The following is a 27,232-nucleotide window of genomic DNA, read 5'->3' on the forward strand; positions in this document are numbered from 1 at the left end:
AGAGCGAGACTCCGTCTCAAAAACAAAAAACAAAACCCCAAGGCGACTGAGGGGCGTGGCCACCCTGGATGGTCACCAAATAATCGCTGACAGCCTCAGCTCCCCCACGCATCCCACCAAGGCAGGCTCCCCACCTCACCCCTTTTTGCCCCCTCTACCGTCAGCCAGAGACTGAGCTGTCGGGGTTTGCTCCTCCATCCTGCCCGTCCCCTCCCCATCTGTCCTGCTGTCCGCCGACTGGCAGGGCTGAGTTTGGAGGGAGCCGGGCAGATCTCCTCCTGGCCGCCGCCCACCTGCCACGGAGTCTGGAAGCCGAGTGCCGGGCCCCGGAGCGCGCAGAGCGCAGCCAGCGCGGCAGGTGGAGCCAGGCGTCTCCCTGCGCCTAGCCAGGACCGCGCGAGGAAAGCGCCCTGCCCAACCCGAGACTGGCGGCCTCCCGGGGCTGGGCGCTGGAGAAAGCGCAGTGCCAGGAGTGGCCGCTGCCGGAGTCCCCCGGGCAGGGGGCAGGGCCAGAGGACCTTGCGCTCCGGGCGCCGGGCGACACTCCAGCCCCGCGGGACCCGCCGCCCAGCCCCCGAGGGTGCAGCGGCGTCTGGACACCCGGCCGGGCCCAAGAGGGAGCTGCCGGGCGGGGAGGCGCCGCGGGCACCGGGCGGGCAGGGCGGGGCAGGGCAGGACGGCCGCCTCCGCAAGTCCCACCCGACCCACCAGGGCCTCTGCGCTCTGCCCGGGACGGCTGCGGACCGGGCGCTCGCGGGCCGGAGCTGTATGGGGCTGCCGCGCGGGTCATTCTTCTGGCTGCTGCTCCTGCTCGCGGCTGCCTGCTCGGGGCTCCTCTTTGCCCTGTACTTCTCGGCGGTGCAGCGGTACCCAGGGCCCGCGGCCGGAGCCAGGTAGGGGCTGCCGCGCGCAGAGCGGGAAGGCGCAGGGACGACCAGGGCGCGGGGAGGACGCCTAGCCCAGGGCCGCCCGGCGGCCCGCAGCCCTCAGCCCAACTTCCGCGTGGACCCCTCTGGGGCGGCTCACCGCGAGGACTCGGGCCGTGGCCCTTTGTTGCCAGAACCCCCTCCCAGCCTAAACCTCGCGCTGCCCGGACCCCGCGGCCTTTGTCTGGGTCCAGGGGGGCCCTCGCCCCCTGCGCACTGGCGACCCGCCCCGGTCGCCGTTGTTGGTGAAGTCCCCCCTCCCCAGGCCTGATTAGTACACTTTCTATTGTCGAAATCTGGCTGGGTCCGCGAAGCAGAGAAACACTACCCTGTTTCCCGAGAGTTCTCCCTCAGTAACGTCTGATTCTGCTTGTGGGGCAGGGACCCAAGTGTCCGGTTTCCAACTTCCCGGGGACCCTCGGTCGGGCCGCGGCCAGTCGCCTTCCCCGCCCGCTGCGGTCTCTGCCCGCCCCGCGCCAGCTCCCTTCTCCCGGCCTCTGCTCGCCGAGTCTCGATAAGCCCCGGACGGGCGCGATCTGCAAAGAGGCGGACGCGGGGGCGATCAGGGGGCGACTCCCGGCTCCATCCGCGCTCTCCTCCCCGCGCCGCCTCCTGCGCTCCACGCCCTCCTCCTCCCTGGCACTTTCCTCTCCTGGGTGCCCCACGAGGAGAACGTGGGAGCCAGCCTCTAGCAGGTGGTTGTTCCAGGGACTGATGAGGCAGCAAAACGATTTCGCTTAACTTGAGAAAGGCGGACCGAGCCGTGCGAGTCCGGGTTTGGGAGGCGGGAAGGACGCCGCAGCCTCAGGGAGAGGCCTGCAGCCCCAGCCCCAGCCTTTCCCTTCCTGGCGCTTTTCCATCTGCACGCCCCCCACCAACCTTGCTGGGGGCCTAACGGGATGAAAACAAAATAAGTATCTGGTCTCCACAGATAAAGTCAAAGGACACATCAAAAGTTGCAGACGAATGTGAAACAGCTTGCCAGTGATCAGGAGTCCAGCGCTCTTAGAGCAAAGGCTGCTCTGGCGGCGACACCTGGAATTCCTACATCTCCTTGTAGTCAGGATTGCGTAATGAGGGTTACGAAAACTGACGTGGGTTAAAGGCATTAAGAAGGAGGATCCTTGGCCCCCCGCGGTGACTTAAGCCTGTAGTCCCAGCACTCTGGGAGGCGGAGGTGGGAGGATTGTTGAGGCCAGGAATTCGAGGCTATAAGCTGTGATTGCACTACTGCATTCCAGCCTGGGCGACCCAGCGAGACCCTGTCTCACAAAGAAAAGGAATCTTTGTCACTTTTGTGTAAAGATGTTTACAACACAAAGTATCACAGTGCAAAGAAATAATACATGTTTGATGTGAGCCTGGGCAACATGGGGAAACCCCATCTCTACCAAAAATACAAAAATTAACCTGGCATGGTGGTGCATGCGTGTGGTCCCATCTATTCAGGGAGCTGACGCAGGAGGATCCCTTGAGCCCGGGAGGTCGAGGCTGCAGTGAGCTGTGATTGTGCCACTGTACTCCAGCCTGGGCAATACAGTAAGGTCCTGTCTCAAAAAATAATAAAAAAAATTCGAGGTGATGGATATACTAATTAGCTGGTTTGATTATTGCACATTTGCATACACATATTGAAATATCACACTGTATGCTGTACATATGTGCAAGTATGTACCAATTAAAAATAATTTTACAAAGAGGAAGAGACCTGATCTAGCAGCTCAGCCCCCTCCGCGTGTGACTTCCTGCCCCACCAACACCAAAGCCCTCTGGCTGCTCTGGACCACTGCCTATGGGGGACCCCTGCTCCACAAGGAGCAGAGGAAAAAACAAAACAAAACTTCACCAAATGTGGCTCCTCAACCTTGGACTTAGCCCCCATAACTGTAAGAAATAAATTACTTTTCTTATAAGAATAATTTTTTGGGACAGTCTCACTCTGTTGCCCAGGCTGGGATACAGTGGCTCTATCTTGGCTTACTGTAACCTCCACCTCCGAGCTCAAGTGATTCTCCCACCTCAGCCTCCCTAGTAATAAATTTTTTAAGAACACAAATTAGGCCGAGTGCAGTGGCTCATACCTGTAATCCCAGCACTTTGGGAGGCCCAGGTGGGCAGATTATGAGGTCAGGAGATCGAGACCAGCCTGGTCAATATGTTGAAACCCAGCCAATATGGTGAAACCCTGTCTCTACTAAAAATACAAAAAATTAACTGGACATGGTGGTGCATACCTGTAGTCCCAGGTGCTTGGGATGCTGAGGTAGAAGAATCGCTTGAACCAGGGAGGCAGAGGTTGCAGTGAGTTGAAATTGTGCCATTGCACTCCAGCCTGGGCGACAGAGACTCCAACTCAAAATGTGCGCGTGTGCGTGCACACACACACACACACACACACACATTAATTATTTTGGCTGGGCGCGGTGGCTCACGCCTGTAATCCCAGCACTTTGGGAGGCCAAGTCAGGTGGATCACCTGAGGTCAGGAGTTTAAGACCAGCTTGACTAACATGGAGAAACTCCGCCTCTACTACAAATACAAAATTAGCTGGGTGTGGTGGCGCATGCCTGTAATCCTAGCTACTCAGGAGGCTGAGGCAGGAGAAGTGCTTGAACCTGGGAGGCAGAGGTTGCAGTGAGCCGAGATGGTGCCATTCCACTCCAGCCTGGGCAACAAGAGCAAAAGGGTCTCAAAAAAAAATTGCTTCAAGATATCTAATACAACTTTAAGTATGAAGTTTACTATACTTCTATTATACTGCAACAATGTTTTTTTAGATCTTTCCGAGCCGGGCGCGGTGGCTCATGCCTGTAATCCTAGCACTTTGAGAGGCTGAGGTGAGTGGATCACCTGAGATTAGGAGTTCAAAACCAGCCTGGCCATCATGGTGAAACCCCATCTTTAAAAAAAAAAAAAAAAAATCTTTCCTCTTTTCAAAAAGTAGTATGACTCAAGCACCTAGCCCTTTCCTGCTGTTTCTCTGTATTTGCACTGTAGCATAAACCCCAGTGCAGGGCAGGTCAGGACTCAGCCTTGCCGTGGGAGGTGGATATTTAGTCTGGGGGAAAGAGTGGGAGGTGGATGGCATTCTGGGTAGAGCCAGCAGGCCACATGAACTTCTCCAGTTAGGGACTGAAATGGACATGGCTGGCTACAAGGGAGAGTCCAGGAAGATGGGCAGCTGGGAAGGATCTACGGAGCCCAAGGAGGGCTCAGAGTGGAATCCAGTCTGGGAATTTCCTCACGGCAGAATCTGGCTCAGTGAGTCCCAGACATGAGGATTTCTATTAAATGTTGTTGTTGTTTAACAGAAGAGAGAGTGAGAATCAACATAGGGCTGTCAGTTACTGTCAATGCTATGTTTTTAAAAAGAGAACATTTTAGGGCTATTAGAATATGGAGGCAGGGCATGGTGGCTCGTGCCTGTAGCACTGTGGGAGGCTGAAGCAGGCAGATTGCTTGAGCCCAGGAGTTTGAGACCAGCCTGGGCAACATGGTAAAACCCCATTTCTACTAAAAATACAGAAAAAAAAAAAAAAAAAAAAAAAAAAGCCAGGCGTGGTGGTGCATGCCTGTAGCCCCAGCTACTTGGGGGGCTGAGATGGGAGGATCACTTGAGCCCAGGAGGTCGAGGCTGCAGTGAGCCGAGATCCCACCACTGCACTCCAGCCTGAGTGACAAAGTGAGACTCCATCTCAAAAAAAATATATATGATCTAAGTTGTGAGTAAAATTAGCTTTTAGAGGGGCCGGGCACGGTGGCTCACGCCTGTAATCCCAGCACTTTGGGAGGCCGAGGCGGGTGGATCACGAGGTCAAGAGATCAAGACCATCCTGGTCAACATGGTGAAACCCCGTCTCTACTAAAAATACAAAAAATTAGCTGGGCATGGTGACGCGTGCCTGTAATCCCAGCTACTCAGGAGGCTGAGGCAGGAGAATTGCCTGAACCCAGGAGGCGGAAGTTGCGGTGAGCTGAGATCGCGCCATTGCACTCCAGCCTGGGTAACAAGAGCGAAACTCCGTCTCCAAAAAAAAAAAAAAAAAAAAATTAGCTTTTAGAAAAACGCAGCACATGGTCCGTACATCTTCTGAGGCTGGTAAAACCTCCCAGAAGGGCATGTGCGGGCTGGCCCCTTCCTACCCGCTCCCAGCTGCCCCCAGGCACGTGGATTCCTGAGAGGGAGAATCTGGAAGGCTCAATGGTAGTGGGGCTGGGAGACGTTGCTGGGCACCAGGGATGCTCTGGAGTTGTACCAGGCCACCCTGAGGGTGGGGAGTTCAGGGCAGCAAAACTGCACTTTGGTGGTTCCCCATCCCCTCCCTTACAGCTCTACCCCTCCCGTGTCAACTCTGCCCTGTTCTGCAGCTCCTCCGCCAGGCTCTCGAGCCTGGCTGCACAGCAGAATCACCTGGTTGGGATGGGAAGGTAGGGACTGGACTCACCAGTGCCCGCTCCCCACCCCAGAGCAATCAGATCAGAATCTCAGGAGTGGGGGCTGAGCAATGGGGTTTTCCAAACCACCCTGGGGGTTCTCATAGGCAACCTAGGCTGAGTACCACCGTCCTAGTTCCTTCTCAGAGGGGGTCATATTGCGCTCATGAGCAGGAACTATGGGGTTACGTGGACGGACAGGTGGACAGTCCGAGGGAGAAACGGAGGGAGGGGGGAAGGAATCAACCCTGCTGTCTCTAGGCCGTGCCTCCAGGGTCTTGTAGGAAACCCAGAAACCACAGAAAGGCAGATCCTGAGTTCCCTTGTGGCTCAGCTGCCACCTGGAAGCAGGTAACAAGAGGCCTCTGTTTCTCTCGCAAACTGCCAACCCAGAGTCCCCTCCACCTGCTCCCTGTGGCTGCTGGAGTGAAGGGAGGGGTCTGAGAGAAGCCTGGCCACCCTTTTGAAAGGGTAAGGACCCCTGTTCCTTCCTTCATGTTTTCCTTCTGCCCCGATTCAGGGCCCACCTAGTGCCTGGGACTTGGGAACTGGGAGGGGACAGTAACACTGTCCCCTTACTGCCCTCTAGAAGAGACACTAGTAATAGAGGCTGACACAGCAAGATCCTTTCTCTTCCTCCTTTAGGTAACAAGAGCTAACATTTAGAGGACACTTTTTATATGTGCCAACATACACTCTCTGTTTGAACCCTCCTAACAATTGAAGGAGCTCAGTATGATTATCACTATTGTACGGATGCAGAGACTGAGGTTCTGAGAAGTTCAGCAACTGCTCAAGATCACACAACAGCCAAGTGGTGGAGTCAGGTTGCAAACCCAGGGAGTAAGGCTTCAGAGCTGTCTGAGTCTGTTTTGTGCTGCTATCACAGAACACCGGAGTTGGATCATTTACAAAACACAGAGATTTATCTCTTATGGTTCTGGAGGCTGGGAAGTCCCAGGTCATGGGGTCTGTGTCTGGAGAGGGCCTTCTTGCTGCATCCTCATAGTGGAAGGCAGAAAGGCCAGAGGGCACGTATGCTCCACCACATCCAGCTAATTTTTTTATTTTTGTAGACATAAGGTCTCACTATGTTGCCCAATTTGGTCTCCAACCCCTGGTCCCAAGCAATCCTCCCACCTCAGCCTCCCAAAGTACTGGCATTACAGGTGTGAGCCACCACGTGGGGCGCAGGCAGATCTGTCAGCCCCTAGAGCCAAGGGAGTCAGTCAGTCCAAAATCTTCCAAGGGGTGGGTCTGTGCTGCTGATCTCTGCTTGTTTTGTGCTTTTTTTCCCCAGGGTCACCACACCATTTCAAGCATTCTTTCAACCCGAGGCATCAAATTCTTGGACAAGAAAGGTACTGTGGTGGTTTTGAGCACCCTCAAATTAGTGGGGAGGAGGGAAGAAGAGCGAACAGGAACATTCTCATGAGATTACCGGGCAGGAGCTCTTGGGAATGCCCCAAGTACAGAGCTGAGCTTCGTCTCTTCAGGGCCTCTCAGACCTGACCAACAGGTTTTCCTGTGCCCCACAGCAGGGAAGGATGAATAAATACATACTCCTGGGGTAGAGACAGCTGAACAGTTTTTGGGAGTCTTAAGATTGTATCTTAAATAGTCCCGTGAATTTTATTTTATTATTTTTATTTATTTATTTTTGAGCCGGAGTTGCACTCTTGTTGCCCAGGCTGGAGTGCAGTGACATGATCTCGGCTCATTGCAACCTCTGCCTCCTGGGTTCAAATGATTCTCCTGTTTCAGCCTCCCGAGTAGCTGGGATTATAGGCATGCACCACCATGCCAGGCTAATTTTTTTGTATTTTTAGTAGAGATGGGGTTTCTCCATGTTGGTCAGGTTGGTCTCGAACTCCTGACCTCAGGTGATCTGCCTGCCTCAGCCTCTCAAAGTGCTGGGATTACAGATGTGAGCTACCACGCCTGGCCAGTCCTGTGAATTTTATACTCTACTCTTCAAAATACCTACTTCCTATAAAAGTTACATTTAAACTACTCACCCTGAAGCAAACTCCAGGCTCTGGAAAGATGCCCTTGCTTGTCCAGAAGGTTTGAGAAACTTCAGGTTCCTGCCTCATAGCCGTAAGTAGCAGACAGCGTTGCCAGGGTTGATTTTGGGACTTTACCTGCGTTCTCTCATTGAAGCCTCACAGCCACCCTAGAATGTGGCCCTTGCAAATGGGTAAAATGAGGCCCCAAGAAGTTAAGTACCTCGCTTAGGTAGTAACGGGCAGTACTGGGTTTGAGCCTCTTGTCTAGAACCTGGCTCAGAACCAATGCACAATACAGCCTCTCCCACCCCACCCCTCCCACCCCACCTCCCCCACCCCCGCTCCACGTGCCGCCGTTAAGCAGGATGGTGACTGTGTTGTTCTGGATTAATACAGGCTTAAGAGGTGTTTTCCATGCCCAAGAGACTAATCTGGGACACGCTGACAGGGGCCTAGTGGAGACAAAGTTTACTGCATGCAGGAGCTTAGTGACAGCCAAGCTGTTCAGAGACGCAGCAAGTAGCCCTGGGCAGGTGATGGGGGCCCTGTCTTCAGAACAGAGACCGACTGGGCGTGGTGGTTCTCGCCTGTAATCCCAGGACTTTGGGAGGCCAAGGCAGGTGGATCATGAGGTCAGGAGTTCGACTAGCCTGACTAACATGGTGAAACCCTGTCTCTACTAAAAATACAAAAATTAGTGGGGTGTGGTGGCACGAGCCTGTAGTCCCAGCTACTCAGGAGGATGGGGCAGAAGAATCGCTTGGACCCGGGAGGCGGAGGTTGCAGTGAGCCAGGATTGCACCATTGCACTCCAGTCTGGGCAACAGACTGAGACTGAGATTCCGTCTCAAAAAAAAAAAAAAAAGAACAGAGGTCAATGGACACTTGGCCGGCAGGCTGAAAAGAGGCCTTAAGCACCTTATGAGTGCTTGGACCAGGTCATCGTGAAGCTTCCTGAAGTCTTTTCCACCTTGACCCTTGAGCTGTTTGATGCTAACTGACATCTGTCCCCACCTGGTCTAAAACAAAGGATTTGAGGTGGCTTTTGGGCACATATAAGAAGGCAAAAACTGCTAGGTGCAGCTTTTATCCCCTGGATGTGGTGGCAAAGTTTCCTTCTTAGCTCCGACCACCGGGAAGCTCAGAGCCAGATGTATGGCCCATGTCTCCCACTTCGTGACACGTTTTTTCCTGCACTTACTTCACATTGTCTTATTTTCCTTTCTTTACTTCTCCTTCCCTCATTTCCTCATTTTATTCTATTGTATGTTTTTGCCTTCTTAACTGTAATTTTTTTTTTGAGACAGAGTCTAGCTCTGTCACCCAGGCTGGAATGCAGTTGCATGGTCTCATCTCACTGCAACCTCTGCCTCCCGGGTTCAAGTGATTCTCCTGCCTCAGCCTCCCTAGTAGCTGGGACTACAGGTGTGCGCCACCACACCTGGCTAATTTTTGTATTTTTAGTAGAGACAGGGTTTCACTGTGTTGGCCAGGCTAGTCTTGAACTCCTGACCTCAGGTGATCTGCCCGCCTCAGCTTCCCAAAGTGCTGGGATTACAGGCATGAGCCACTGTGCCCCACTGTGCATTTTCTTTTGCGTGATTTTGTCAGTGAAAACTCTAGGTTGACACAGAAACCACACCCAACTCAGCGGAGCCACGTAGGAATACACAAAAAGTACACACAGGCGCATGTGAGATCTCCATCAGCCTCACCAAGCATGTTATGGGTTCACCCGCCCTAGTGAGCCTGGCGGCCCAGTTCCCTCTGATTCCAGACAATCTCCTTCCCACCGTTTTACAATATCACACAAACTGCCCCCTCCGACACACACTTCCACACCCACTTCTACATTAATCTCAAGCATTCCTTAACCATGGGACGTCTGAAAACGATGCTTCTGTCTTTCTGTGATATTTATCTTTGGTTCTATGCATTCCTGACAGTTTTTCAGTGTTATGTCACTCATCCCATCTTCTCATAAGCCCATGGTGTTTCTTTTTTTGTTTTTATTTTGTTTTGTTTTGTTTTTGAGATGGGGTCTCACTCTGTCACCCAGGCTGGAGTGAAGTGGCATGATCATAGCTCACTACAGCCTCAATCTCCCAGGCTCAAGCAATCCTTCCACCTTAGCTTCCCAAGTAGCTGGGACTACAGGCCTGGGCCACCATGCCTGGCTAATTAAAAAAAATTATTTTGGCCAGGCACAGTGGCTCACACCTGTAATCTCAGCACTTTGGGAGGCCAAGGGGGGCAGATCATGAGGTCAGGAGATTGAGACCAGCCTGGCCAACATGGTAAAACCCTGTCTCTACTAAAAATACAAAATTAGCCCAGCATGGTGGCACAGGCCTATAGTCACAGCTATCTAGGAGGCTGAGGCAGGAGAATCGCTTGAACCCAGGAGGCAGAGGTTGCAGTGAGTCCAGATCACGCCACTGTACTCCAGCCTGGGCAACAGAGCGAGACTCCACGTCTCAAAAAAAAATTTTTTTTTCAGACATGGGGTCTCACTATGTTGACCAGGCTAATCTTGAAACTCCTGGCCTCAAGTGATCCTCCTGCCTCAGCCTCCCAAAGTGCTGGCATTACAGGGGTGCACCCCCACGCCCAGCTGCCCCATGGTCATGACTGCATAGCTTTGCATAGCATGGTGATATTTAGCCACTCATAAGTTGATTATAGCAGAAATGACTGTACAGCTATTTCCTGCTTTGTCCTTTGATCAAACCAATGGCTTAACAAAGAGCCCCATTCAGGAGTAATAGAAGGGCCACCCAGGCCATGACTGTGTGCGATTCTGACCTTGTGAGGTTGTGCACAGCAGACAAGGCTGGGCCTGTTTCCTGACCTCACCCTCCCTCAAGGCCCATGAGTACGGAGGTGCCATGTTCCTCCCCTTGGCTGCTGGAACAAAGGAACACAGCCTGGGGGGCTTTGAGCCACAGAAACGGAATCGTCACAGTTCTGGAGCCCAGAAGTCCAGAATCAAGGTGCTGGCAGGGCCACGCTGCCTCCGAAGGCTCGAAGAAAGCCTCCCCTGCCTTTCCGCAGCTCCGGAGGCTCCCGAGGCTCCTTGGCTCGTGGCTGTATCACGCAGATCTCTGCTTCATCATCACTTGGGCTCCTTACAAGGATACTAGTTCGGCCCAACCTCACCCTGTATGACCTCCTCCTAACTAATCCCATCTCCCAGTTCCAACTACATTCCAAGGGTGGGCGTAATGAATTCTGGGGGACACTTCCACTCCCTAATGGCACCACTAGGAAGAAAGACCATCACAGATCTTCCTGGCAGCCGGTTCACACACAAATCATGGTGTACCAGCAGAGTTAGGCTTTGCATGGAGGGTGATGTCTCCCGCTCAGCCCAGGCTGGAACTCCTCCACCAAAGGGCAGGCAGGTCAGACCCATGCATCAGAAAATGCCCCAGCGTTTGCTCAAGTGTGAGGTGAAGGAGTATGAGGCCAGAGCCATCAGGCCAAGGGGATGTGGCCTCTGGGAGAAGACAAGCTAGGCAGACTAAATCCAGAAAGCTCTCGGACCCCCTAGCAGCCAGCTCAGTTCAAAAACGCAAGGATGGCCCCGATCTGGAGGGGACAGGGCAAGCCTTCCCTCACAACTCCCAGCTTCCCTGCAGAGTCTGCGGGGTCCCATCCACCCCAGCCCCTACCTTCTCACCCACAGGCCCAGGCCTGCCGACACCTGCTTCGCCTGGCCATTCAGCGGGACCCCCACTTCCGTGGCCTGTTCAATCTCTCCATTCCAGTGCTGCTGTGGGGGGACCTCTTCACCCCAGAGCTCTGGGATCGCCTGAGCCAACACAAAGCCCCGTATGGCTGGCGGGGGCTCTCTCGCCAAGGTAACCTGCACCCGCGTCTCTCACCTGCCTTCTGCCTCAGCTTCCCGCTCTTGGCCCTGAGGTAGGCCAGGCCTCCCTGTCCTCATGGCCAGTGATGCAGGGCCTCCCTGACCCCGCTCTCCTCCCAGAAGCCCCAGCTCTGCAGCTCCTGGCTCACCTTCCTCCTCCATCCAAGCACCTAGGGGTCCGTGAGGGAGCTGGGGCTGCCCTGCTGGGCCCTCACCATCCTGGGGCCTCCTTGGCAAGAAAGGCTGCAGCGTCCACTGGTGGCCAAGGACAGGATGTGGGGGCCTCAAACCACCTCACTCACAGTTGCTGCTGCAGGACCCCCCACACTGCAGGCCCAGAGCCCCCTCTACATCACACCTGCTCCCCAACCCCCACGGGCGCTTCCAATTCTTTTCTTTTGCAATATATAGTCTTTTTTTTTTTTTTTTTTTGAGATGGAGTCTCATTCTGTCCCTCAGGCTGAAGTGCAATGGTGCAATCTCAGCTCACTGCAACCTCTGCCTCTCAGGTTCAGGCGATTCTAGTGCCTCAGCCTCCCAAGCAGCTGGGATGACTGGTGCCCGGCACTATACCAAACTAATTTTTGTATTTTTAGAAGAGACCAGGTTTCACTATGTTGCCCAGGCTGGTCTCGAACCCCTGACCTCAAGTGATTCACCTGCCTCACCCTCCCAAAGTGCTGGGATTACAGGCATGAGACACCTTGCCTGGCTTTTTTTTTTTTTTTTTTAAGCACACTTCTCTAGGAATACAGTCTTAAGAGGATAAGTTATTCGGGTTCTTAGGACAAGGGAAGGCCCCAAGCCCCCTCTTCCACTGTCAGCTTTTCAGTCCTCTCCCCCTACAGACATCTCCTTCCCCTCCCACCCTCTGTGCTTCTGGGGAGGGGCTGGGTCAGGCCTCAGGGGAGGTAGGGCACCAGAACCAGCCTATGGAAGGTCCCAGGTGCCCCGATGCCAGCCGTCTTCATGGCTGCCCCCGTCCATACCCACAGCCATCGCCTCCACCCTGAGCCTTCTGAACGGCTCAGAGAGCACCAAGCTATTTGCCCGGCCCAGGGAGCCCCCTCCAAAGTGTATCCGATGTGCCGTGGTGGGCAACGGAGGCATTCTGAATGGGTCCTGTCAGGGTCCCAACATCGATGCCCATGACTATGTGTTCAGGTATGAGGGGCAGGGGCCGGGGAGGGGTGGGAGAGATGGCTGCTTGGAGGGTGGGGGGTGTCTCCCCCAGGGGCCGTGGGCCATGGCAGCAGTGGCCTGGGCACCTCAGCAGTTGTGACGGGCACACAGGCATGAACAAGGCAAACACAAACAGTAGGCCCTGAGGATGGAGCGTGGGTGCCCGTGCAGGGGACCCAGGAGGAAGGAGCCGCCAGGGCCAGCTCTACTCACAGGCATCACTCCTTGAGGTCTGGAGGAGTGGGGGTCTGGCTGGCAACTGGGCACTGGTACTGCCATGGGCAGAAGGAGTGGTCGTACAGAGGCAGGGGACAGGCCAGGCAGAACCGTGGAGATGGAAGTAGAACAGACAGCCTGGGGTAACCGCAGAGCCTGATGGGCCTCTGTGCCGACCAGACTCAATGGAGCTGTGATCAAAGGCTTCGAGCGCGATGTGGGCACCAAGACTTCTTTCTACGGTTTCACTGTGAACACGATGAAGAACTCCCTCATCTCCTACAGAAGCCTGGGCTTCTCCTCCGTGCCACAAGGACAGGTGAGGCCTCTGGCGGGCATACCACTGCGGTTGACAATGGCACCGTTGTTCCTGGAGTCCCCTCCGTGGGGGGGCCTGGTCCAGTGGATGCAGAGGGTGTGCCAGGACTCTGGCCGCACAGGACGGCCACTGATGGGGAGGGAGGATCTGGTCCTGGACTGCTGGCTGATTCCGGCAGCACAGGACTCCTCTGGAGCGTGGGACACGAATGGCTAGCATCGGCCCAACGCTCGTGGCTTGCAGGTACTTTACAGAGACCATGTCAACCCATGGTTTTACTGGAAAGGGGATAAAAGCCTGGAGCCTTTCATTCAGTGAGTCAGTGGTGGGGTCAGAATTTGAACCCAGAGTGCCCACCCCCCAGAGCTGGCATTCTTTGGGGAGCTCAGCCTGTCCTAGCGACTCCCAGGGGAAGGGGATTTATGGAGTTCCTCCTCTGTTCCCAGCATGTTACAGGGCACACACACGGTCACCACAGCAGCCCTGGGAGGGACCATTATACCCATTTCCAGATGACAAAGCTGAGACACTGAGAAGTTCAGGAACACGTCCAAGTCACCCAGCTGGAACCGTCAGAGCCTAGGCCCCTCTGACCCCAGCACCAGGGTTGTTTCCATTTCCCCACACTGGCCCCTGGAAGAATGATGTGTGACCACTCGAAATCTCACAACAGCCCTGTGTTGGAAACTGAGGCTCAGGGACACGAGGGACGTGCCCCAGGTCGGTCAGCACGTGGGAGCCAGCATCTGGTCCTGCCTGCTGGTCCCAGGTTCCTCCACCCACACCCAGGGGCTGTAAGTGAAAGTCTCCCTCCTCAGGGCTGCGGGTGCCACATGCAGGGTTAGGGGGATCCCAGGAAAAGAAGAGCTGCGGCGCTGGACGGGGCTGAGCTGGGTTTTTAGAAGCTTCCTCCCCTGACCAGGGGCTTAAGGAGTGTCCTCCCATAGTGTCTACCCCACACTGAGTCCTCACACTAGAACCTCTCTTGTGAAGTAGAACAAAATGGGGCAGCTTTAGTTTTTTTTTTTTGAGATGGAGTATCGCTCTTGTTGCCCAGGCTGGAGGGCAATGGTGCAATCTCAGCTCACCGCAACCTCCGCTTCCCAACCTCTGCCTCCTGGGTTCAAGCAATTCTCCTGCCTCAGCATCCCGAGTAGCTGGGACTACAGGCGTGTGCCACCACTCTCAGCTAATTTTTGTATTTTTAGTAGAGACGGGGTTTCGCCATGTTGATCAGGTTCGTCTCGCGCTCTCTACCTCAGGTGATCTGCCCACATCGATCTCCCAAAGTGCTTGGATTATAGGCATGAGCCACTTCACCCAGTCTTTTTTTGTTTTTGAGACAAAAATCTCACTCTGTCACCCAGGCTGGAGTGCAATGGTGCAATCTCAGCTCACTGCAACCTCCGCCTACTGGATTCAAGCGATTCTCCTGCCTCAGCCTCCCGAGTAGTTGGGATTACAGGCACACGCCACCACACCCGGCTAAGTTTTGTATTTTTAGTGGAGAAGGGGTTTCAGCATGTTTGCCAGGCTGGTCTGGAACTCCTGAACTCAAGTGATCCGCCCGCCTCGGCCTCCCAAAGTGCTGGGATTACAGGCGTGAGCCATCGCGCCCGGCCCACTTTCCTCTCTGTTAGAAAAGTGCATGAGTGCTAAGTCCAGCCTATACTCCAGGGGATGGCAATTAGGTGTCACCTCCTGAAGGAGCATCAGAGGATTCGTGGACCTACATTGAAACCAGCACAGTACCTCCGGGTGGGAATGAAAGGCATTTAAGGGAAATTCTCCAGTCGGCTCAGGGGGCATGGAGGGCCATCCACAGCGAGCAGGAGCTCAACCTGGCCTGGTTCCCCTCTGGGCTCCTTGTCTCTGTTCCGACAGGACCTGCAATATATCTTCATCCCCTCAGACATCCGCGACTATGTGATGCTGAGATCGGCCATTCTGGGCGTGCCCGTCCCTGAGGGCCTAGATAAAGGGGACAGGTGAGCCACCCGGCAGTGGTGGTGTGGGGCACGCCGGAGGGGCAGGGGTGCTGTGGTCGACTCCCTGATGGGGTAGGAGGTAGGTGAAGGGCAGCAAGAAAAGTACTAAGAATTCAATCATCCCCAGTTATTCACATAACTCAGCACTGGGAAATTCTACTTTTTGTCTACCCCTGGAAAGCCCAGATGATGCTCCGAGTCCCCAGTAGCCCTCTGGGGGCGGGAGAGGCAGCTTTTCTGAATGGGGCGAGCATGCCAGGCTCTTCGGCTTCAGGTTGCTCTCTCCCTGCCCAGCTCAGCCTCTCCAGGTCGAAGGCTGGGCCAGGTCTGCTGTCCCACTGAGCACACTGTGAGTCGGGGCCAGTCTGTGTCACTCCTCCTGGTGGGCATCCTTCCCAGGGCCTTGCCTGCCTCTTGAAAGGCAGAAACAATAGGCCCTTTGTCTTCTCTCCTGCCTTCCTGCACAGCAGGCCTGGGGCCAGCTCTCTTGAGCCACATGCTGACCCTCATCTGAACCTCCTCCTGGGGATTCTGAGACAATTTCCTGTCCCTGAGATCAGGTCCCTAGAAATCGAGGCCGCTGCTATGGCCCAGACAACCAGCCCTCCTATCTCAGGGGTCTCCAAGAGGGCATCTTGCCCATCCCCCACAGAGCAGCTTTACAGGTGGGCCTTATGGATAGGGGTTCTAAAGCCAGGTCCACCCTGCCCCCGCCCCGGTGATGACGCAACAATTGCTCCCACTGCTGGTCTGAGCTGGGCTTTGTGACACGCTGGGCCTGGGCTCTCTGGGGCTGCCACAGAGACATCGGGTGGACCTACACCTCCCCAGGACCAATGAGCTCCCCCTCCCACACCCCTACTCCATCCCCTACCCAGTCTCCCTCCCAGTCCCGTTCCAACAACGTTGTCAACCCTCCAGGCCAGCAGCCCCACGAGAGCTCCGGAGGCTCAGCCCCTTCCCCAACTCGGGGCACTTCCTCCCAGCCCCCCTCCCACCCTCCCACCCCAAACCCCTCACAGCCCTCTTCCCGGGCTTCCTCCCTGAACTCTAGTCCTCAAGTGCAACCTGTGCCCCGAGGGGCCGCCCAATCCTCCACTCCACCCACCTCCAAATCTCCCTCCCAGTCTGGTCTCAAATCCCTCTCTAGAAACTCTTCCCTAACCCCCACTGTGCCCAGGTCCCCCTTGTACAGCCCCGCCACCTCATCTTCCTATATTGGGCCAACTCGGAGCATCCCGTCCTATATCACCCCCTATGTGCCTCGCTTTCTGAAGGAGCCCCCCTTTTTCCAGCCCCCCACAGCACCACTTCCCCAAAACCCATGCTTTGCCTGTCCCTGTCCCTGCCCTGCCCAGAAGCCCTCACCCCCTCCTGACTCGCTCTACTTACCTCTCCTTCCCCCACCCCCCCACCAACCCCAGTTTCACTGCCCCTTCCCAACTCCCCCCGCTCTGTTCACGCCCCCCTCCTCTCTCTCCTACACCCCGCCCATCGAGGTCCTGGTGAGCGGGAAGCCACCTGTGGTCCCCACCTCGCTGCCTGCCACCTTCTACACCCCCTTCTCCCGCTACTACTCCCAGCCCCGCGTCTACCGCTCAGGGTACCGCGGCTACTCCCGCACCCTGACCCTCCCCTCCATCTCCCCCTTGCAATACGACGGCTCTGGGCGCTTCCATCACGGGTCCTAGGCCTCACACCTATTTCGGACCAGAAGCCTCTGCCAGTAAATTCAAGCTGCTACATCCGGACTTCATCAGCTACCTGACAGAGAGGTACGGAGTGGGGGGCCAGAAGAACAGTTTCCCCTTCCTTCCCCCTTACACACCCACCCCACATCCAGGAAGCGCCCTTCCATGAGCCCCACGCACTGACCAATAACCAGAGCTCCACTGTCCTGAGTGCCGTGTGTGAAGCTCTGTCACTTCATTTACTGTTTTATTTAGCACCCTGATAGACGGAGTGTGATACAGGTCAGAATCACCTGGAAACAGACAGACCCAGGATAACTCAAGGAGGTTTATTTACTAGGGACTACTCACAAAGGCACAGACTGGGACTTGGGGGCCATGAGGTGCACAGCAGCAATGGGGCTGTCAGCAGCAGGGCATCAGCACCTTCAGGCCCAAACACAGCCAACCAAGGTGCGGGGAGGAACCCGGGGAACAGCCTCCACCCGCTCCCCTCCTTCCCCTCCCTCCTGCCAGGCATTCTCAATGTGGATTGCATCTGGTCCTCATTTTGGGTTGCCACAGGGTGGTGGGGTGAGTACCGCTAGTGGGCAGAGGCCAGGGATGCTGCTGAACATCCCTGCTCAGCAACGAAGAACGACCTGGCCCCAACATCAATTATCAACAGCACTGTGACTAAGAAACCCTGCTGTGGACCAGAGGCTCGAATCCCAGGGCAGGGAGCAGTTGGAGGGGTGTGTGGGCCTGGGGAGGCAACTGAAGCAACACTTGGTCCCAAGCTACAGAGGAAGACAGGCTCAGAGACGACAGGGGATTTGGCCTGACAAAGTTTGGATGTGAACTCAGGCCTGAGGGCAGAGCCCGTGGCCACAGCCTGGCCCCACTCTTGGGCTCTGTGGGTGCATCCATCACGCCAGTGGGTCCAGTCACAGGGTCTGAGCTCCCTGCCCCTCACACGATTCCTACTTAATCAAGATGTGGGATAGAGAGGAACTGCAGTCTAGGGCGACAGGCCACCCATGCCCTTGGCAGTGTGGTTACTTAGTAGCTTGTGGTGAAAACAGGCTGTTGGTGAAAGGCGGAAGGATTTCACCTGTGCTTCCTCTTTCTCACCCACACCTTACCTAAGGTCTCAAAGAGCTTTGCATTTGGACCAAACAAAGGATTGACTGGAGTAGGAGGCCCAGAGTTTCTGAGGTTTTCCCACCTATCTGAATGTGTAGCTATGAAGTGTGATGATACAGACGTCAAGCTAGTGAGCCGAAATGTTTCTTTTTGCTTCCAGGTTCTTGAAATCAAAGTTGATTAACACAAACTTTGGAGACCTATATATGCCTAGTACCGGGGCTCTCATGCTGCTGACAGCTTTGCACACTTGTGACCAGGTAAGAGGGCTTCTCTTCCAGAAGCCTACGGCAGCAGAACACAGGTGAACAGAACCCAACAGGATCCCCTGATGTCCCTTACCCTCAGACCTGCGACTCTGGCCTCTGTTCGTGGAACCCCCAGCTCCAAGAGTGCTGGTGCTGCCCACTTCCTTGCCACCACCCAGGGGGCCTTTAAAAGGACAGGTCCTGGGCCAGCCTTGCCTTGGCTCCTGACATCTGCCCCAGGCTTCCTTCTTTCTTTGCTCTTCTCCAAGGCAGCCATCAATATGGTATTTAAGGCTCAAGTTATCTAACTGCCCTTCTGAAAGCCAATCTCCTCAACACACTGGGCCCAACAGGGCCATTCTTCTATGGGGACTTCCTAGAGCTGGGGTAGGGCAGCAGGTTTAGCCTCCCACACACAAATACTTTGAAATCACCCTAAGTCATTCCTGATGGGATTTGCCCACGTGAACCTCGTGGAGGCAGGGGCTGAGCGGCAGCCTTCAAGGAGAGTCTGTGACCCGTGCTAAAACCGGTTTGCAGAGCTGGAGGCCAAATGCCACTCCATGACTCAGGACTACACCTTCTCCCTCTTTTTTTTTTTTGAGACAGGGTGTCACTCTGTTGCCCAGGCTTGAGTGCAATGGTGTGATGATCCTCCCGCCTCAGCTTCCCAAGTGGCTGCCCGTCAGCTAGTTTTTACTTTTCGTAGGGACAGGGTCTCACCATATTGCCCAGGCTGGTCTCAAACTTCCAAGCTCAAGTGATCCTGCCACCTCAGCTTTCCAGTGTTGGGATTACAGGTATGAGCCACCACACTAGGCCTCTTCCTATTTTAATACAAGAGTAGCAGGGCGTGGTGGTTCATGCCTGTAATCCCAGCGCTTTGGGAGGCGGAGGCGGGTGGATCGCCTGAGGTCAGGAGTTCAAGACCAGCCTGGCAAACACGGTGAAACCGGCTCTACTAAAAATACCAAATTACCCAGGCGTGGTGGTGCATGCCTGTAATCCCAGCTCGCAGGAGGCTGAGGCAGGAGAATCACTTGAACCTGGGAGGCAGAGGTTACAGTGAGCCAAGATTGCACCACTGCACTCCAGCCTGGGCAACAGCGAGACTCTATCTCAAAAAATGCAGGAGTGTCTTAACTGCAATCCCCAATTAGGATGGGGAGAGTAGTAATGGGCTTCTGCCTCCACCCTCAAGTTCCAAATGCAGCTGTCAATCACCAGCTGTGCAAGTGGGGACAGTGAGTCACCCCTGAATCTGTCTCCCCACTTGCTATGTGGGAATAAGCCCTAGACCACTTCCTACATCCTCACCTTAGCAGGGGGACACCTTTCTAAACTCATGTCACGGCCGGGCGCAGTGGCTCACGTCTGTAATCCCAGCACTTTGGGAGGCCGAGGCAGGTGGATCACGAGGTCAAGAGATAGAGACCATCCTGGTCAACATGGTGAAACCTCGTCTCTACTAAAAATACAAAAAATTAGCTGGGCACAGTGGTGCGTGCCTGTAATCCCAGCTACTCAGGAGGCTGAGGCAGGAGAATTGCCTGAACCCAGGAGGCGGAGGTTGCGGTGAGCCGAGATCACGCCATTGCACTCCAGCCTGGGTAACAAGAGTGAAACTCCGTCTCAAAAAAAAAACAAAAAACAAAACGAAAAAAAAACAACTCATGTCACATCACACGAGTCTGTTTGTACACAGTAGACGCTCAATAAATACTAACCCAATGACTACCCTTGCCCAGGTCAGTGCCTATGGATTCATCACAAGCAACTACTGGAAATTTTCTGACCACTACTTTGAACGGAAAAAAAAGCCATTGATATTCTACGCAAACCACGATCTGTCCCTGGAAGCCGCCCTGTGGAGGGATCTGCACCAAGCTGGCATCCTTCGGCTGTATCAGCGCTGACACCAAGGTACTAAGCCTTTGCCTCTTACAGAACTGTGGCCCTGATCCTCTCAAGTGGCCAAAAGCCTTTTTCTTAACTTCTCAATCTTGAGAGGCTTCACCTTCCCTTCTTTCCAACAGAAGGCACTCGGGTGAATTGACGGCAATCATCGAGGCCTGTTCAGTGCAGGACACCCCAGCTTGTCCTTGGCTCATCCGAGGAAACTCCTCTATGCATCTAAAACAATACATCTCAATTTTGGCCAAGGGAACACGGACTGTTTTGCTGGATTTGCACCGAGCAACTTTAAGAAATGTCAGTGGAGTGCTCACCAAGATCAAACAGCAGTCCAGGCAAGAAGCAAAGCCTCCTGCTGCAGCTCAGATCCGCCGGTGGGGCATCCTACCTGAGGCTAAAGTGATTCAAGGACTCCAAGACACCTAAGAGCCTGTCTTAGAACATGCTAGACTTACCTCTGCTCCATAATAATGTAGAACAAAAGGCAGAATGTAACTGGAGACTAGGTAACTGTGTACACGATGGATCACCATTTTGTTTTTGGCTGGGTAGAGAAATCATATAAAACGCAGGGTGTTTTAGTATGGAGATCACTCGGAATTCAAGAACGCTGGAGGGGTCTGGCACTTGACGGGGGTTAGTTGCTTGGCAGCCTGCTTGCCACTGAGGGAAGCCCCATTAGAAACATTATCACCACCTTGTCACCAACAGGATGACAATGCTACCAGCTAATAAACCCTTATCCTCACATCATGGCTTCAGTAAATTTGAACTTAGCTGACAGTAGTTTCCTAATTTTATTGTGAGTGGTTTTAAAGAAGTCTCATCCAAACAAGTTACCACACAGCGCTTAACCATGCCCTGGGGTTTAGTCCTGATGACTAAATGGCTTTGTAGTCTGAGATGCTTCAGTGTGCAAGGCAGTGGGAGTGTCTTCACAGGGACAGCTGGCAAGAGCCTTCCCAAGGCAACATCAATCATGTTGGTCAATTTAGGGCACAGTCTGGTTCTGTAGCTTTGAAAGGCTGATTCTATCAACACACTTTACAAGAGGGATGGGGATTAACTCAGTCACCAGAAACAAAACACCACTTCAGAAATTCAGAGACTTCTGATCAACAGAATAGACATTTGGGCTTTAATTGCCAAAGGAGCTACTTGGAAGAAACCATAGCATTCTGCTGCCTGGACAGCAGGAATTAAGAGACATTTCAGAGCTGCTGGCACCAGCACAAAGCCTCTCAGCTCACTTGACCCTGGCAATCTTAAACAGTTCCTCCTTGGTCTCCATGATAGCAGCCATGTTCCTTTGGGTTTACTTGGTTTGGAAAGAATGTAGTCAAACGTGGGATACATAAGGCAGCCCTCAACAGTCACAATCCATCCTAGTATCTTATGTAGTGATCTTTTAGTAAAGAAACTTGAGGCTGGTAGTGGGCTTGGAGCCGGAGGATCACTGGAGTCCAGGAGTTCGAGACCAGCCAGGGTAACAGAGTAAGACCCCAACTTGAAAATTTTAAAAAAGGAAAAATGGCTGGATTGTGGTGGCTCACACCTGTAATCCTAGCATTTTGGGAGGCCGAGGTGGGCAGATTGTCTGAGCTCAGGAGTTCAAGACCAGCCTAGGCAACATGGTAAAACCCTGTCTCTACTAAAACACAAAAAATTAGCCAGGTATGGTGGTGTGCGCCTGTAGTCCCAGTTACTTGGGAAGCTGAGGCACAAGAATCACTTGAACCTGGGAAATAGAGGTTGCAGAGATCATACCACTACACCCCTAGCCTGGGTGACAGAACAAGACTGTCTCAATAAATAAATAGTCTCAAAAAATAAAAAAATGTAATTTTAATTAAAAAAAAAGCAAAAATATAAAATGAAAAAAAAAGAAATAAGAAAAAGGAACCTGATTATCTTAGTGAGCCAACACTAGATATTTTCTGACCACTATTAGAAGCAAAACCACTGATATTCTATGCAAACCATTATCTGTTCCTGGAAGCCACTCTGCGGAGGCACCAGGAGAACTTTGATCAATCCTTTATTGATCTGAAGTAACAGTGCTAAAGCAGTGTTTGTGGGTGGCAACCCATTAGCAGTTCAGAAAATCAATTTAGTGGGTAAGTAAAAAGAGAAAACACAAGTTGGCATCCTGTGTACCGGGGTTAAGCATCACTCTCTGAAACTCATCAGTTTCCCCTTAGGTCCTCCGACAGAGTAGAATCATGTTAACTTCAGTTTATAATCCTTGGTGTCCCATCGATGTGTGAGAGTATACCCAGGTCATTCACAGTGGAGGTCTGAAAATGTTCTTAGTTGTACTCTAATTTCACTAACTGCCAAAAGGTTTTCCAGAATAATCTTAGTCACTTCATTCCTTTAAAGATGAAGCCCAAAGAACGCATGGCGATTACTTTAGAGGAACAATTAGCCACAGAGGCAGGGCTGTGCCGATCCCATCTGGCATCGCTGGGAGCTACCCTGTAAAACAGGAGAATAATTTGAAGTAACAGCTAAGGAAGTGACTCAAAACTGAATGCTATATAACAACCAATTTGGGAGGAAAAGGCAGTCAGTCTAAGAGCACTCATTCTCACCACCATTACGCATGTGTGCACGGGGGGAGCACAACGGGCGCTCTGACATCGTTTCCGTGCAGGCTGGTGGGGACCCAGGATGACTAATTTTAGGCAGACGGTACCTCTGAGGGAGCAGTTTCTGGTAAGAGACCAGTAAAGAACTATTAGAAAGCGCTTCCTCTGGATAGAAACATTTCAAGTCAAATCTTATGGTTTCCTGTGAGTTCTGTAGCCAAATCCACTCAGCAGACAATAACCACTTGATAACCTGCCCTTTTCACTGTTTTCCTTGCAGGCTGTAAATTACTGGGGGCAGTTTTTAGGTTTATTAAATTTCACCCAGAATATAGCTTCTTTGGTGTCTAGCAAAAATGTAACCTTAAATACAAAGAGTTTGCACACACCTCCCAATTTTGACAGAAAGAAAGGCAATCTTTGTGCACGTCCTGCCTGGCATTCAAATGGGAACAAAGCCAGGCCCCCAGCCTCCAACGCCACTTTGCTTCTTTCTTGCTCATGTGCCAGTAGTGGCATTCAGACAGGATCTAAGCAGCAAACTTAGAAGACCTCCCTGGCGTCCTTAAACAAAGCACCTGGAAACCAAACAGCTGTGGTTTCCCCTACATGTCAGGACCCTGGAGCAGAGGCAAGGTCAGAGTCATGAACCATTCTCATGGCCACAAGCTGGCACACATCCCACATTCCAATCTGTTTCTGGGAGTGCATTCATTTTCTTGAAATATGTAACCAGCACTTTCATTCCACAGTAAGGGCATAGACCAAATCCTGCCCCTCACACAGCCTGTACCCTCAGGCCATAACCAATGAGCTAGAGCAAAGCAAGGCAACCACACATTTGGTTTTCCTGTTTTAGGGGGATGATGCTCTCAGCAGGAAATGCTGAAAACAAAACGGTGGTGGGGAGAGAAACAAGAAACCACAGAACCAAACCCTTAAGCCTCGGAATAGACTGTTTCTCTCAGTCGAGGTTTTCAGACAGGGATTAGTTACCACCACAGGCTTGCAGGGCTTCTTAGGGACATGACAGATGTAAAAACATAAAGCTTACGAACAGGAAAGCAATCATTTCACTTGCTTCCGGCAAAGCAGTCCAGTTTTATCTCTTATTGCAGACACCTAGCAACAAAACGCTACTAAAGTCTCCGCGCCCCTGGGCATACACTGCTTTAAGTCCAGAGCAGGGGAAGCAGAAAAGATGACCAGTCTCCCACACCAAGCCTGTTTAGCAGTTCTTCTACTTACATGCATTAAAGACATGGTACTCGGGGTCCAAGTCAGGTCCTGGTTCAGGGCAGTGTCCACAATGTGGCTACTCGAGGATCCTTTTCCAGTCTCGGAAACTGAGGCTAACTACACCTGGGAAGGAAGAGAAATTAAGAAAAAAAACTACTTAAGAAGATACACGCAGAGTAACTCTCAAGCAGCTTTTTTAAATTTTCTGTAAGGCAAACTTGGGAAACTGAGTTTCAGACATTCAAATTCCACACAGAAAGGCCTTTCTTTGCCTTCGGACAGGGATAACTCGACATCATCATGGACTCAGCTCCCACCAACCTGCTGGCCCACAGCACTAACGGCCACAGCACATGCAAACTATTTTTTGCCTATCAAATTGTTCACTTTCCTCACGCAAACTCTTAAGACAAAGTCTCATTCTGTCACCCGGGCTGGAGTGCAGTGGCATGATCTAGGCTCACTGTAACCTCCACCTCCGAGGTTCAAGTGATTCTCGTGCTTTAGCCTCCCAAGCAGCAGGGATTATAGGGGTGCACCACCATGCCGAGCTAGTTTTTGTATTTTTAGTAGTGACAGGGTCCCACCATGTTGGCCAGGCTGGTCTTGAACTCTTGGCATCAAGCGATTTGCCCGCTTCAGCCTCGTAAAGTGCTGGGAATATAGGCATGAGCCTCCGTGCCCAGCCCCTGTCATGTGAACTCTCAGCCGATCTCGTCTGCTTTATTAGAGACTATGTTTTCTCTCGAGGGCATAACTAGTGTCTGGTTGATGCACCCAGTGTCCAGATCTGGCACACTGGCAGTTCCTGCCCTTTGAAAGACCAGCTCCCTCTCAACAGTGTCTGGTAGCTGAGTAGGAGGCATCCATTCCAGTGTCTCTCTAGATGGTCGGTACAGTGCCTGCTACAGTGCAGACCACTCATCATTTTAACTAGCCTATTCAAGACGAGCTACACAAACAATACCTGCTGCCAAGAAGCGACGTCACACAGGTCATATCCATTTCATCCAACTGTGTATGTAAAACTGCCCTGCAGAGCAAGCAGCAAGCATGTGGCTCAGTGTTTCAAGACAGGGGATTAGAGATCCGCCCCAGAGCTACTTAAAAATAGCCAGCACTATAATCTCACTATAATAAAATCCTTGTGCTAAAAACAGATCAGATCATCTAATTCAAGCTTGTCTAACCCATAGCCTGCATGTGGCCCAGGATGACTTTGAATGCAGCCCAACACTAATTTGTAAACTTTCTTAAAATACTGTGAGATTTTTTCTTTTAGCCCATCAGCTATCATTAGTGTTAGTATATTTTAGGTGTAGCCCAAGGCAATTCTTCCAATATGGCACAGGGAAGCTAATAGATTGAAGATCCTGATCTAGTTACCACCACCCATTTGCTCTTGGACTGGCCACATGATTCCTCGACTCCACTCCAGAGCCATTCTCACCCATGCATAGAGCTGAGGCCCAGGAATGTGTATGTTTTAACACTTTTTGGGTGGCTCTGACATATAGTTAAGTTTGGAAATCACTAACCTTGAGTATAATGGGGCGATCTCAGCTCACTACAACCTCTGCCTCCTGGGTTCAAGTGATTTTCCTGCCTCAGTCTCCTGAGTAGCTGGGATTACATGTGCCCGCCACCACATCCAGCTAATTTTTGTATATTTAGTAGAGACGAGGTTTCACCATGTGGGCCAGGCTGGTCTCGAACTCCTGACCTCAGGCGATTCACTGTGCCTGGCCAGGATATTTATTAATAGTAGAATTCATCAGATGCCAGGAACACCCTCTCTCCCCAGTTGAGAATCACTGGTCTAATCTAACTCAGTAACTGCTTGTTTAACTTTGGGCAAGAGAACTCTCTAAGCCTCACTTTTACTTATTCAGCAGCACAGTGGGGAAAAAAATTTACCTCGTGTGGGATTGTTATTACAAATACTATTTGTGAGAGTGCTTGCCAATGACCCTAGCAAAAGGATTTCCACACACTTCCATTATCTGTGCAATCATAACTCTGGAGGATCCACACATCTCCAAAACTAAAGACCAATACTTAAAGGAGACCATCGGCTATTCAATTCTATGAAAGAAATAAAAATCTTACCATTTACAGAAATTTCATCATGAAGATCCTTACACTCAACATCTTTAGGTGATGAGTTTTCGCATGACTCTTTTCAAGACCACCACCTTTAATCTAAGAGAAGGAGAACAGGCTTCATTCTAACAGAAACCCCCTTAAGGTTAATTCTCCAGACTTGTATTAAAAGGCTGAGCCTCAGCAAGTCAGATCTCCTCACAAAAGATGTCACTTCAGACAGGGATAACTTTAAATCATCCTCAGCTCAGCCAATAACAAAGATTCCTAAATCCCAGTGATCCAAAATGCATTTTCCACTTTCACCCCTGCATGCCCTGACAAGGATCCACATTGGCGACAGTGACACCTAGTGGCCCCAAATTACTCGGGCAGAGACCCTCATTTTTATCTTTAAAATAATTAGCATTCTGAATTCTGTGTAATTTCTTACCATAGCTGGCTTGTACGTCAACACGTATTCTCACATTCGAACTTGAGAATAAAGCAGGATGTGAATGTATGTGATGGGACCAACTCTGCTTTCTCATTTCTGGCGACCACTCAGGCCCCGCCTGCACCCATTCTAACTCATGTTAGGGCTCCGTCCATTACTGTGAACCTTCAACTTGGAACTCTGCTTTTCACCGTATCTGCAGATGCCAAAGAAAGGCTTCTGAGGAAGGAAGAAAGGCTCGTGTTAAACCATGGCTTTCAAGAATAAGTCTGCAATCCTACTGATTCCTATCTGTAAAGTTAAATATAAACTATCGATCGGGGCCATCCTCAAGGCACTCCAAGCGGAATCACGTCTTCACACGTTAACACTCCTGATGCTGAATTGAGAACCACCACCGTCAAAGTGTGCCTGTACGCGGACACCGAAGACCCCCGGGGACCCATGCTCAGCACACGCGCGGTTGAGGGGCACGGGGCTGCCCAGGTTGTTAGGACCTCTACCCCGGCAGAAGCCGGCCCTGTAACGCCGAGGACGGGCTTGAGCTCTCTCCCTTCACATAATAACATTTTCTTGCCGCCTGGAAAGCATTTTCTCATCCAGTACTTGTTAACCCTCCCAGCCACCCTATGAGGGAGAAACCGAGCTTATCATCACCACTTCGTCTCTGAGGAAGGGAGACCAAGTGTGTTAGTGTCGTGTCAAGGAAGATCCCATTTTTCCACTCAGGCAGCCTTACCATGACAAATGCCTGAGGCTGTTGGCCATGCTCAACACCGACGGAACCAGCCATGACTTTCAGACACGCGGCCGATAGCGAAAAGAACGCGAGACCGCGCCTGCGTGCAAGTCTTCCCGACAATCCCTCCGGAACTCTCGCGATGTTGAGAAAGGGCTGAAGGGAAATGTAGTTCAAAACCGCGGGGGCTGGGGGCCGGC

General features: G+C 52.5%; 2 protein-coding genes, 1 long non-coding RNA gene and 2 other non-coding genes across 6 annotated transcripts; 2 read left to right on the plus strand and 3 right to left on the minus strand.

Annotated features, from left to right (window-relative positions):
* Nucleotides 1-722: 722 nt before the first annotated feature.
* ST6GALNAC2 (ST6 N-acetylgalactosaminide alpha-2,6-sialyltransferase 2) lies at nucleotides 723-20,707 on the plus strand. The gene is made up of 10 exons (XM_012453645.3): nucleotides 723-893; nucleotides 6,662-6,722; nucleotides 11,059-11,233; nucleotides 12,237-12,405; nucleotides 12,820-12,958; nucleotides 14,843-14,946; nucleotides 16,638-16,721; nucleotides 17,923-18,022; nucleotides 19,759-19,933; nucleotides 20,047-20,707. Exons 1-9 carry the CDS (start codon nucleotides 769-771, stop codon nucleotides 19,924-19,926), a joined length of 1,125 nt encoding a protein of 374 aa, XP_012309068.2. The 5' UTR covers nucleotides 723-768; the 3' UTR covers nucleotides 19,927-19,933; nucleotides 20,047-20,707.
* LOC135271706 (uncharacterized) lies at nucleotides 14,963-16,637 on the plus strand. The gene has a single exon (XM_064369621.1). It carries the CDS (start codon nucleotides 15,783-15,785, stop codon nucleotides 16,635-16,637), a length of 855 nt encoding a protein of 284 aa, XP_064225691.1. The 5' UTR covers nucleotides 14,963-15,782.
* Nucleotides 20,708-21,039: 332 nt separating the features above from the next.
* On the minus strand, nucleotides 21,040-27,121 carry LOC105718091 (uncharacterized). 2 transcript variants are annotated; one of them, XR_002478586.2, is made up of 7 exons: nucleotides 27,033-27,121; nucleotides 26,291-26,512; nucleotides 25,864-25,956; nucleotides 24,722-24,787; nucleotides 23,764-23,877; nucleotides 22,519-22,639; nucleotides 21,040-22,402 (listed from the first exon to the last, which is right to left on the minus strand). It is a non-coding gene; the product is annotated as an uncharacterized LOC105718091 (long non-coding RNA). The 2 variants fall into 2 exon arrangements; XR_002478585.2 differs by lacking the exon at nucleotides 22,519-22,639.
* LOC135271730 (small nucleolar RNA R38) lies at nucleotides 23,981-24,064 on the minus strand. The gene has a single exon (XR_010339866.1). It is a non-coding gene; the product is annotated as a small nucleolar RNA R38 (small nucleolar RNA).
* LOC135271729 (small nucleolar RNA R38) lies at nucleotides 26,031-26,108 on the minus strand. The gene has a single exon (XR_010339865.1). It is a non-coding gene; the product is annotated as a small nucleolar RNA R38 (small nucleolar RNA).
* Nucleotides 27,122-27,232: the final 111 nt, after the last annotated feature.

This window comes from Aotus nancymaae, unplaced genomic scaffold, assembly GCF_030222135.1.
Source record: "Aotus nancymaae isolate 86718 unplaced genomic scaffold, 86718_ANA_hifiasm-v0.15.2.pri h1tg000089l, whole genome shotgun sequence".
Taxonomy (NCBI): Eukaryota; Metazoa; Chordata; class Mammalia; order Primates; family Aotidae; genus Aotus; species Aotus nancymaae.

Coding starts and splice junctions, on each gene's coding strand:
- LOC135271706 (XM_064369621.1), top strand. CDS start 15,783: ATGAGCTCCCCCTCCCACACCCCTACTCCATCCCCTACCCAGTCTCCC.
- ST6GALNAC2 (XM_012453645.3), top strand. CDS start 769: ATGGGGCTGCCGCGCGGGTCATTCTTCTGGCTGCTGCTCCTGCTCGCG. Junction 11,234..12,236: donor GCGGGGGCTCTCTCGCCAAG/GTAACCTGCACC, acceptor CCATACCCACAG/CCATCGCCTCCACCCTGAGC. Junction 18,023..19,758: donor CTTTGCACACTTGTGACCAG/GTAAGAGGGCTT, acceptor ACCCTTGCCCAG/GTCAGTGCCTATGGATTCAT.